The 12,950-nt window shown below is 40.3% G+C and overlaps 1 protein-coding gene across 1 annotated transcript; it reads right to left on the reverse strand.

Moving 5' to 3' along the window:
• Positions 1-7,731: 7,731 nt before the first annotated feature.
• Positions 7,732-9,495, reverse strand: LOC107564390 (artemin-like). Its single transcript, XM_016249468.1, has 3 exons — positions 9,472-9,495; positions 9,030-9,160; positions 7,732-8,908 (listed from the first exon to the last, which is right to left on the reverse strand). The coding sequence occupies exons 2-3, from the start codon at positions 9,112-9,114 to the stop codon at positions 8,436-8,438; spliced, it is 558 nt and encodes a 185-aa protein (XP_016104954.1). The 5' UTR covers positions 9,115-9,160; positions 9,472-9,495; the 3' UTR covers positions 7,732-8,435.
• Between the last annotated feature and the right edge of the window lie 3,455 nt (positions 9,496-12,950).

The following is a 12,950-nucleotide window of genomic DNA, read 5'->3' on the forward strand; positions in this document are numbered from 1 at the left end:
CCACACACCAGCTTAACTAATATTTTATTCAATAGTCCAATAAAAGATTGTTTTCAAGAATACAATTATATATTTCAGAGATCTAAAAAAATATAATCTCAAGTAAGTGTATTTTTCCTTACCTCTCAGGCAGAGTCGGGAAGGCGGTAGTATGTTTCCAATACATTCTTGTTCTCTCTCAACAACGCTCTAATATCACACGCAAACGGCAATGCAATCTTGCGAAACTGCGTCCTATCTGCACCTCTTCTGCTGAACCTCTGTCATTTTCTGTGGGTCTCTGGAATTGTCAGTCAGCTGTCAACAAACTTCATTCTGGAAATTGCTTCTCAGTCTACTCTTAGTATCTTGGGCTTGACTGAGACCTGGATTCGTCCAGAAGACTCTGCAACCCCTGCTGTTCTCTCTAACAACTTCCCTTTCTCTCACACCCCCATCAGGTTGGAAGGGTACTGGTCTTCTCATTTCTAATAATTGGAAATACTGAACTCACTCTTCCCTATGCAATAAAACATCTTTTGAGTTTCAAGCTATTATGGTATCAGCTCCTGTTAAACTCCATATTGCAATGATTTATCACCTTCCTGGTCAACTGGGCACCTTTATAGAGGAGCTGTATGGGCTGCTGTCCTCATTCTCTGTGGATGGTAGTCCACTTGTAGTCTCTGGTGACTTCGAAATCCATCTGGAGAAGCCTTACACTGCAGACTTCCACTTCCACTCCTAGCTTCATTCGATCTCAAATGGCTTACCACCACAAGCACTAACAAATCAGGCAACCAGCTTGACTTAAATTACACATGCAATTGTATCACAGACAACATTTTGTAAAACCTCTAGACATTTCTGCTAATTTATTTATTACATTTAACCTACATATTACTACCTGTGTGCCATCAATTCCTCTACCAGTTACTTTTAGTCAAAACCTACACTCCCTTTCACCCTTCCATCTTTTCTCTGTAGTGTCATCCTCTCTTCCCTCACCCACCCATTTCTCATCTCTGGATGTAAATACAGCAACTGACACTTTATGATCCACTTTAACTTCTTGTCAAGACAATATCTGTCTAGACAGGCCAGTGCATAATACCCCTTCTAACATAAAACGTTACACCATGTATCATAATCTTTACTGTATTTTTGCTGAGCAGACTTTTGGGTGGCTCACCAATGTACTAGATTTCTCTAATACAAAAAAATAAGTAGGCTTGACTAAACTTTTTGTGGGGAGGAGAATTTATTGAAGATGGTAGTGTAGCTGTTCTTCAGTAGCTATGTTAGCATGTCTTCCTTCAAACAATCTTAACCCTTGTACGAATCCTAGCTTCTCCCAAAGTTCTATCTGTGGGATATAATTTTATACCTGAAGACAAAAGGGCTAGAAACAATAGATACTGTTAGGACCTGCCGCTGAAGATCCTGCAATCTACAAGCCGTTCCTGAGGAATGCTGTTCCTTTGTTATTCTAATGGAATGGACCATTTGGTTCACACCTTTATAGACACAGTTACATTATTTCTTTGACATAATAACCAACTGAACTTTAACCAATCAGGTTTCAGCAACGGCCATTCAACTAAGACTGCTTTACTGTCGGGCACTATAGCCAAATCATCAGTTATTCCAAATCATCAGTTCTTATTCTGCTGGATCTATCTGCTGCTTTTGACACTGTGAATCATCAGATTATCCTGTCTGCCATCACTGGATCTGCACTCCACTGGTTTGCATCTTATCTCACAGGTAGATCTTTCAGGGTTTCCTGGGCAGGAGAGGTATCCAAAGAACATCAACTGGTCACAGGGGTTCCTCAGGGATCAGATCTCGGACCCCTCCTCTTCACCATATTCACTACATCACTGGGACCCATTATACATGCACATGGTTTCTCCTACCATTGCTATGCTGATGACACACAGCTCTATCATTCATTTCAACCAGACAATCCAATAGCAGCTGCATGGATCTCAGGCTGCCTGGCAAACATCTCAGCATGGATGAAGGAACATCTCCTGCAGCTTAACCTGGCAAAGACTGAGCTTCTCGTTTTCCCTGCCACTCCAACTCTACAGCATGATTTCATCATCCTGCTAGGTTAATCAAAAATTATTCTCGTTTCCCCTGCCACTCCAACTCTACAGCATGATTTCATCATCCTGCTAGGTTAATCAAAAATTATTCTTTGGTGACCAGCTGACCTTCAAGGACCATATTGTAAAGACAGCTCGATCGTGCAGGTTTGCATTGCACAACATCAGGAGGAGCAGGCCCTCCCAAACAGAGCATGCTGCACAACTTCTTGCCCAGGCCCTTGTCATTTCTAGGCTGGACTATTGCAATGCTCTTGTAGCTGGACTACCATCATGCGCAATCAAACCTCGACGTTCCAGAATGCAGCAGCACGACTACTCTTCCATGAGCCCAAAAGGGCCCACTTCACACCTCTCTTTATCTCCCTGCACTGGCTACCGGTTGCGGCTCGCATCAAGTTCAAGACATTGATGTTTGCATACAGAACAGCCACAGGCTCAGCACCCTCCTACTTCCTCCTCACTCTTACGAATCTACATCCCCTCCAGAAACCTGAGATCTGTAAGTAAGTGATGCCTTGTGGTAACATCACAGGGAGGCATTTTCGTTCACCTTTCCTGGCTGTTGATTAACAGAATTCCTTCTGTAATTAACAGACTCTGGCTTCCCCCTTGTGGACAACATAATAGACAACTCTGGCCCCAGAGAGTGATTAAGTTTACATGAAATATGTTTGAAATTTCATTCTGCATCTTCTGAGATTTCATTGAAATCCTTCTCATAAAGTCACTGAATTAACCATTAACTGTTCACCTGATTGCGTTGCCATCTGCATGTGATGTTAGAGTGTTGTTGAGAGAGAACAAGAATGTATTGGAAACACACTACCGCCTACCCGACTCTGTCTGAGAGGTAAGGAATACACTTACTGAGATATTTTTTTTATATCTCTGAAATATATGATAGTATTCTTGAAAACAATGTTTCAATGTATTATTGAATAAAATATTAGTTAATTATCAAAGAAAGAAAAATGAATTGCCATAATATGGACTTTTGTAAATGCTGTGATACTGTGATGCTTAGATACTGTGATTTCCTTCTCACATTGCTGATTTCACCATTAACGCTTCACCTGAACAGTTTATGTTTTTGTATATGGTATCCTTGTAATCCTTGGCCATCAAAACATAGAGGTAGACATCATCTTTTCTGTGTTATCATGTTTGGTTCAGGAGCTATGGCACAAAATACATAATTTGGTTATGGCTGAAAGTAAAATGGTCGCCATGGCAACCACATGTTTTTGTGATGGCTCCATTTCTGAAAATGTTTAGGACCGCAAACTATACAAGTGTACCAAGTTTCATGCTTTTATGAAAAAGTGAACATTATTTTCACATATAACCTGGACTAATAAGCGATATTAAAGGGGTCATATGATGCGATTTAAATTTTTCATTTCTCTTTGGAGTGTTACAAGCTCTTGGTGCATAAAGAAGATTGCAAAGACTAAAGTCTCAAATCCAAAGAGATATTCTTTATAAAAGTTAAGAGTCAACCATGCCTACCTAAAACGGCTCGTTCTAACACCCCCTGTCTACGTCACGATGTGGGAAGATTTGCATAACGCCGCCCAAATGTTCACGCAAAGAAAGAAGGTGTAACTTTTATTCTCGCTGTAGTATTGTTGTTGCCGCCGCCACCATGTCGTGAAGGCGCTCCTTCGTCGAATCCTACGACCGCGCCGTTCTCAAGCCCGCCCGCCTCTGATCACTCAAGCCGGCCTCCGCATACTCTAGGCCACGGCTCACTCTAGGCCTCCGGCCTCCGCTCACTCAAGGCCGCGGTGTGTGACGCTGTTTCGTTGTGAAAGGGAAGCTACTTTGTTTGGCCTTCCAAAAGAGGGCACGACTAGAAATCAGTGGTTAAGTTGTATTTACAACACTGTTCCAGAACAGTTTAACCCAAATATTCAGATGTGTCCAGCGCATTTTATAGAGAGTTGTTTCCTGATCCTGGTAGAGTAGACTACAATGCTGGCTGTTCTGACTTACAAACTGTAAGTAAGTTTTCTATATTTAAAGAATTTGCCACTGACGATTCAAACGCGAGTTTTTTGAGCAGTGTAGAGTAGCACTTGTTGTTTGTCATTTCTCCGATCACAAATGCAGACATAGTTTTATGTTTACACGGCGCGATGCAATGCAACGCGTAAAAAGACAGTATAAGTCATTATAATCCATAATTATGTCCCCACTGGACGCAACAAATGCCTAGTTTATAATGGGTTTTAATTTTTTTGTCTCGTTGCTCCGGCCGGACAGAGCATCACAATATAGTAAGGGTCATAACATTTCCGTCACACGCTTGAGGTATTCGGCCAATCACAACGCACTGGATAGCTGGCCAATCAGAGCACACCTCGCTTTTCAGACCGATGAGCTTTGTAAAAAATCGAAGTGTTTCAGAAAGGCAAGGCATTCTTTTTTTTTCTTAGTAAATTTTGCTATGTAATTATTTGCAATTATTTACAATAATTAATCATGTAATTATTTAGATAAAAAATAATGAATTGACAGCCCTAATTGTTATATACTATAATAACAATATACAATTATAATAAACCGCTGATCCACAACATCAAAACATCAGTAAATATTATTTACAAGTAATTAATACAAGCTGACCATGATAACCTTCAAACCCTTGACTTTTGTGCATATTAATGAGATAGGAGACAGTATCAAAAAATTAAACACTTCACCTTTAAAATTTGACTGCTTTACAATGAGGTTGTGCCAAATGCCAGCAGGTGGCAGTGTAAAACAAATTTATCATGACATTTCTATGCCACTGTCCTTGATTGATTCCCATGTAACAACAGTGTGTGGCCAATAAAGAGGTGTGCGAAATTGTAGAATTCACGTCATCTTACCCCAGCCAATCCCAGTCCTTTATTAACACACAAATGGGGACCTTTAACCTTTGCTCATTTGTGAATAATGATGTAGCTTTCAGTCTGTTTCTTGCACAAAACTTGAAATATGGATGTGTGGACTACTTTCATGGAAATTTTATGTGTGTGTGTGTGTGTGTGTGTGTATGTGTAGCTTGACAGTATAATTTTATGACCCTTTATTAACACAAATGGAAGTCTTGTACTCAACATGTCTATTGATTTCAGCACTGCAGTGTGGTCAAACATGTCTGTCATGGTAACTCTATCTGACAGGATATGAAATGACTGTCTTATTGCATGAGACATGAAGAATACTCACCTCTGAATGTCACAGTGTTCGCTGATACGTTTTCTTTTGAGTTGTTGTCTGATATGTACAGCTCTGTCAGAAAATAAAGCATGGCAGTGTAAAACAAATTTATCATGACATTTCTATGCCACTGTCCTTGATTGATTCCCATGTAACAACAGTGTGTGGCCAATAAAGAGGTGTGCGAAATTGTAGAATTCACGTCATCTTACCCCAGCCAATCCCAGTCCTTTATTACCACACAAATGGGGACCTTTAACCTTTGCTCATTTGTGAATAATGATGTAGCTTTCAGTCTGTTTCTTGCACAAAACTTGAAATATGGATGTGTGGACTACTTTCATGGACATTTTATGTGTGTGTGTGTGTGTGTGTGTGTATGTGTAGCTTGACAGTATAATTTTATGACCCTTTATTAACACAAATGGAAGCCTTGTACTCAACATGTCTATTGATTTCAGCACTGCAGTGTGGTCAAACATGTCTGTCATGGTAACTCTATCTGACAGGATATGAAATGACTGTCTTATTGCATGAGACATGAAGAATACTCACCTCTGAATGTCACAGTGTTCGCTGATACGTTTTCTTTTGAGTTGTTGTCTGATATGTACAGCTCTGTCAGAAAATAAAGCCGATTACCATAATAGCAGTAAATACTCTACTGGGTGATAGTTTATCAGGTACATGTGGATTGTCTAGAAAGTATTATTTTGTAAATGAAGTCATTTTGTAGCCTTGTTGGATATCTGACTTTCTGTTCATATCACATATGGAAAAGATGTAGACTCTACCAAAGATTTCCATCACGATGACAAACAATGTTCACTATCACTGAATTCTAAATGTGTGACTAAAAATGCCTAGCGGAGGAAAACATATGTGTAGAGCATATAGGCCTGGTCTTATTTATTTGTAGTTAATTCTACAATCAAAAGAGCATATAGCATGTAGAGCATATAGGCCTGGTCTTATTTATTTGTAGTTAATTCTACAATCAAAAGCCTAAAGACATAAACTGTTGACGATTAAGCATTGTCTTATAGCTTATACTGACCAGCAGATGTCAATACAGAACAGTTTTTTTTAAAAAAGGACACTAAAATGTTGACTAAAATGACTAAAGGAATCCAATTTTACATTACCTGCTGAAGTGGTAGACAGACAAATTCAGTTACTTCATGTGATCTGTCATGACAATTATAACTGTTAAATAAAACATGTAAAATACTGAAGCAAAGCAATGTGTTATTGTCAGCTTTTTAAAACAACATTTTTAGATGTCATTTCGGAGCAGCTTTTATTATTGAAATATCAGGACTCTTTTAAGGTCAGCAGATTGGCCAGACAGATGGACTAGCCAGAACACAATCCATCGCCCCCTCATCCTTAGTATTTTGGAAGAAAACTATTTTAATTTCCTTTTCATAAATTGAATCTGAGACTTCCCAGTAAGTGCTCTGAGAGTTTAATAACCCTTTGAGGACTCAGAAAAGCACCCAGTGAAATCCCTTGTCAGATCATGACAAAGTTATCTACAAGTCCTTCTTACTCCATGAAAACCTTTGGGTTAAATAGCTGAGTTTTTCTGCAGCTGTGATATTTTGCAGCTGACCTTCTTCAGAGCCTTGTAGTTATCCACGCTGGTTCATCGTGAGATGACAGGGATTGAAGAACACAGGCCAATGTATAAACAATAAATATAAACATCCACAAGACACGTGTAGACATGGTAATAAATAAATAACTTAAATGAAAAAATAAATATGTTATCTGTTAAGTGTACAGTAAATGTTAAGGGATGCATGGCATCCATTTGGTAACAGTAAAATAAACAATGGCAAATGCATTGTGGTCATCATCTGTGTTGAGAAAAGAGAACGCTAATGACCCTGTTAAAGCACAGTCTGGTAGACATCACATTATGCTAATTTCTTGTTGTTGATAACTAGAATGGGAAAAACCCTTTCAGGCCAAATAACCATGGTGCAACTAAATCAATATATAAATGCTAAAATGTCAAGAAAGATGAATTAAGAACTGGCCTTTAGTTTGGTATGTAACTAAATCCAACTACCATTTCACATAGTTTGACAGTTTAGACCTACATCATGCTTACCTAACATATGTTTATGATAATATTTTTTTATATAATATGTAATTTGTACATTAATATTTGATGTACCAGCATAAAATAAATTGGAAAAAACTATTGCGTTGTACTATTGGGCTACACAGTCCCTATGGTTGAGCATCAAATATTCATCTTTATATATTTGATTGACTTTATCTTTCACCAAATTACTATATAAAAAACTGGCCTCATGGAACATGAACCCTTTAAAACCTCTTACTTTATTTATGGTATTAAAAAGGATTAAAAATGTAAGCTAGAAAAATAGTTCATATCATGCCTGTAAAAATCCTGAGAAATGAAAAACCTACTGCAAATACAATCAACCTTCAGCGCTTCCAGCTGAAAGGGTAATACTAACTGGCCTGCGTGTTTTCTATCGGGCTAAACTTTTAATAATACTCCACATATGTTTGTGCAATTACATTGTAATTACCACAATAATGTGCTGTTAATAATGAATGATCCAAATGTTGCTAATCTGGCTGAAATATTACATGCCAGACTGAAGGCCAGGAAAATGGGCACTGACATCCAGGATCAACAAAGGAGTCTGACTAATGAAACAGGGTTTCGTGCTGTATCCAAGTCTGATGAAACTCTTGGTAAGCAAATGCTCGTCGAGTTATAACATGTAGTTTTTGTTTATAGAGCCATTCAGATGGACAAACCAAAGTTGCTGTTCTTCCATCCTCAAACTCTCTCCATATTGAGCCCAAAGAGTCTCTCGTCATCTCTTGGTCTTGGACTTGGTCGAATCGTATTCTAACGTCATTCAAGCTTTTCCGTCGAGGTTTGGTGTGATGAAACTTTGAATGCATAAGCTGTTGTTGTGAATCACTCACAGCCAAACCAAATTTCCTCACAGCACTTCACCATGGCCAACTTGCCCGACCTCGTTCTGTAGCCATGGCCCAGGAGGCTTCCCGATTCCTCCTTTCCTCTCTTTGCACCTTTTTGCAGGTCACGCTCCCCCTCCCCTTATTCAGCTCGCCTCATCCCATGCACTCACAGTCTGCTGCGGAGAGGGACTTGATGGTTCTCCAGGTTGTGGTAGCATCCATGAAGGAGACGGGTTCATAGCCCGTGGGCCGGCAGCAGGGGTGTGCACTAACCTTCCTGGCAGTGCGCTTGGGCAGACTACCGTTGGCCAGCAGAGCACGCAGAGCCAAGTCGTAGTTCCCACGAGACCTCTGGCAGGAGCCGACGCAGAACTTGAAAAGGACAATCTCGTCTGAGTCAAAGCCCATGCCCAGGTCCCGTACACGCATCTCACGTTTCTCTACATGACAGTCCCGGCTGCTATGCCGACCCCTGCTGTTCTTCTCTTTCTTTTTCTTTTCCTCCTTCTCTTTTTTCTTCTTTTTTTTGCGCGCACCTTTGGTTTGTATGTCAGAAGTGTCCGGTGAGCGGGGGGAACGTTCCCATCTCGCTGGCTGTTGGTTGTCCTCGACAAGCACAGACGGCTCTGTGGGAGAGACGGAAACGGATGGAGACGAAAGGAAAGAGAATTCTATCACCTGTTCAGGACTATACAATTCATTGTTGATTCATTCATTGTGGAAATCATTCCCAGACATCCAACTCACCAAACAAACCGTGCCATGGGGAGTCACTGCCCTCCTCAAGCTCTTCCTCAGCGTCTGGAAAAACCTCTAATGGCAGCTCCTGCATCCCGGCAAATCCTACCGCAGCTTCGGATTCTGCTCGAAAATGTGACCTGCCTCCTGCCACTAGGGGCAGCAGAGCCATGACAACCCATACAAGCACCTGAGCAAACAAAGCAAAGGTGGATGGAAAATGAAAGGACAGTTTTTCAAAGTAATTAGAGCATCTCCTGGGTACTTGAATCAATGGATGACCCAGCAAAGAGTTCGCCCATTTATACACACCTGCCAGCGTTTCCTGTGACAAGGTGCTTCGGTGACTGATGGCATGGCAGGCATTGCTCTGATCTGACTCCTCAGCCACCACCAAACTCCCACCTGAGCAAATCCTACCGCAGCTTCGGATTCTGCTCGAAAATGTGACCTGCCTCCTGCCACTAGGGGCAGCAGAGCCATGACAACCCATACAAGCACCTGAGCAAACAAAGCAAAAGGACAGTTTTTCAAAGTAATTAGAGCATCTCCTGGGTACTTGAATCAATGGATGACCCAGCAAAGAGTTCGCCCATTTATACACACCTGCCAGCGTTTCCTGTGACAAGGTGCTTCGGTGACTGATGGCATGGCAGGCATTGCTCTGATCTGACTCCTCAGCCACCACCAAACTCCCACCTGCATGGAAAGAACAAGTAATAGCTTTATTATACAGCAACCTACAGTTGTACATGTACATACCAAGTCAGGCAAGGTAAACTCGAGAGAGCGACATGCGGGTGACACATACACATACATACAAATGTATATTCAAAGGTGTCCCATTCATCACGGTCATAATGCCTTTAGAAATCATGCTCTTTGTTGTTATAGAGAGAGACCGGTGTGATCTCTGAGCACAGCCGGTGCTGACTTGCCTGCGGACAAAGCTACAGTGTTAAAAAGAGCCGTTGTCCGTCAAATAAACAGCCTTGAAGCAAATGCTGTCAAAAGCATTCTTGAAGTGGTTAGATTGCAGAGTGTAGAAGGAGCCTCATGCTCTCAGGGGGTCCTACAAGCCACAGAGATACAGAGAGGTTGATAAGAGCTTTGAGCAATGCAGATGTTTATTGACTCATTGCAGTGTGTGACTGTGTAACCTGTGCTGGGGGCTCTGATTTATATCAGGGTCAGGAACAGGGCACAGTGTCTCAGTTAACACCAATCAAACAGCAGGATTCAGTCAAACACGGCAACCCGAAAATGATTGATGAGGACAGACCAATTATTTGCTAGGGGAAAAGGGATGGCAGGCGAAACAGCAGTGCGTGCTGTGCTTATATTTTGGCATAGTTTTATAGTGTTCCAGTTGTGTGGAGTTGACTGAGGCTGGATTCCTTTCTCTCACTCACCTCTGAGAGATCCGCTTCAGGAGGAACTGAACTGATGGCACACTTAAGACCAATTTACAAGAATTAACTAGCAATAAAGCAGTAAGCCACAAGAGGATGTGCCTTAATTTTAGCATGGTTACAGGCTATTGTTAGACACAACATGTTCATGCTAACGGTGTGAAGTGGCTAGTACTGCTGATGAAGAGCCAATTTATAATAACTGCACATAACTAACTATTTTGAGTGACTATTGTGTAATTTCATGCATAACATTATAATGTGGAAAAACAGATATTAATTTTGGTATTTGCTAAAGATTACATTTAACTGTTATTAAATTATGAGCAAAGATTAACTTTATCACAGATTGCAATTGAATATCCAGTACTGGCTGACAAATATATATAATGATAAATTAAAAAAAGAAAATCATTGGTAAATAACCAGTATGGTACTGATACCTATTTTTACTATTTATATCTAAGCTGCTCTTTTCTATACAGTGAAAGTGGACGGTGAAAACATCTGTGCCTGCTGCCAGTCCACTTTCACTGAATCTCATTCGGTGTTAAATGGAAGAACGCAAGCCATACGGGTTGGGAATGACATGAGGGTATATGATGAGAGATTTTTCATTTCTGATTGAAAATATCCATATAAGCCTGCATTTTGGAAGTAGCTAGGAAATGTAAGGCCTACTCTAATTTCAAATCACATTACTGGGGTCTGGACATTCATTGTACCTGTTCTATTCATTCTGGACCATTTTCTGATGACTCTCTTGATGTTAAAGAAAGATCATCGTAAAGTTTTAAGGGTCAGAGGATCCTTTGCTAAGCTTTTCTCATGCAGTAGGAAGCCATTTTGACTATCTTGAATGATTTACTAAATAAATCTTTAAAGATGAAAAATAAAGTATTATCTCATGTGCTCCTCAGGAGCATTAAAGATGTCTAATGCTGTATCTTAAGATCTTCAGTCATCTTGGTTTATTGGCTGCTTAAAGCAAATGTAGAATTTATGTCTTCTAAATCCAGCCAAATAAATATGAACCTGTTTTCAACAGCTTCAGGACATATTTATGGCATCTCTAGAGGCCGGCTTCAGCTGAGAAAGACCACATATGACCAGAGATGAATGTGGACATGCTGTCAAGAGGTTTTACAGCATGAATTCCTATTAAAATGTGACTTCTACCCTCATTCTAACTCCTGCATGTGTTGCATTAAAATTGAAGCGTTGTTTATGCGTGAAGATTTATTGTATTCTGATGATTTTCTAATTGTAATTGTATACATATCCGAATCACCTTAAATATGTGGCACTTCATCTAAACTGCCATAATTGCTTTGATCATAAGCAACATAAAAGCATACGCCCTGAGCTGCATATGTGATTGTTTGTTTATAAATGGTTTGCGTGCGTGCGTGTGTATGAGTGTTATGGCTGTGACTCTGTGAGCGTACACATCTGTGTTCCTGACCACAACAATCATTCTTACAGTCTGGCTGGCTTCCCTCCTTCACTCTTCAGCTTCTATCCAGCTGAATGTATAAACCTAATGCAGAAAAACCAGGCTGACCGTAACAAGCAAATCAATATCAGACACCTACAGAGAAACAAGACCGACTCCACCACAAGAATTCGGAAATCTATCCATTGTAGACTATGGAAGTGCAATCTGGCTAATAGGTTGGCTAGCATTTGGGGTCTGTGCGCCTCATTTCATGCTGTCAGTTTCTAAATAAGCGCCTTGGCCTCTTGTTCCCTGACGACCCCCCACCTCACTGCTTCCTGTAAACTGAGATGGCATGCTGGGGGTGCAGGCCAGAGGTTATGATAAGAGCACTACCTGCTCCTCAAAAACACAGCAGGCAGTTACAGCCAGATAAGCAATGAAAATGGTTCATGACATAACAAATTCACACCTGTTATGCAAATTATTAGTTAGAGGCTTTTACTTTGGAAGGCGTGCATATTACTATTGCTCATACTTGACATTAGGGGTTTATTCTAAACTTCCAACCTAAGTATTCATCTTCAGTGCATAACTTGTCTCACACCATTTATGCTACAGACATGAATGATACTTCAAATCAAGCATATAAAAACTGTTTTAAAGGATAGTTCACCCAAAAATAAAAATTCTGTCATTATTTACTCACCCTCATGTCGTTCCAAACCCTTAAGACCTTCGTTCATCTTCGGAACACAAATTAAGGTATTTTTGATGCATTCCGAGAGCTCTCTGACCCTCTCATACACAGCAAGGATCCTAACACGATCAAGGCTCAGAAACGTAGCAAGGACATTGTTAAAATAATCCACGTGACACATCAGTGGTTCAACCATAATTTTACGAAGTTACGAGAATACTTTTTGTGCGCAAAGAAAACAAAAATAATGACTTTTTTCAACAGTTTGTCTCCTCTGTGTCACCCTATAGCACCATTTTGGAGAGTATTACACACGTAAACAATGTATGCAACGTATGTACGCGGATACATTGTTTACGTTCAGATCAAAGCGGAAACAA

This window comes from Sinocyclocheilus grahami, unplaced genomic scaffold (assembly GCF_001515645.1).
Source record: "Sinocyclocheilus grahami isolate Dianchi unplaced genomic scaffold, SAMN03320097.WGS_v1.1 scaffold929.1, whole genome shotgun sequence".
In the NCBI taxonomy this organism is placed as follows: domain Eukaryota; kingdom Metazoa; phylum Chordata; class Actinopteri; order Cypriniformes; family Cyprinidae; genus Sinocyclocheilus; species Sinocyclocheilus grahami.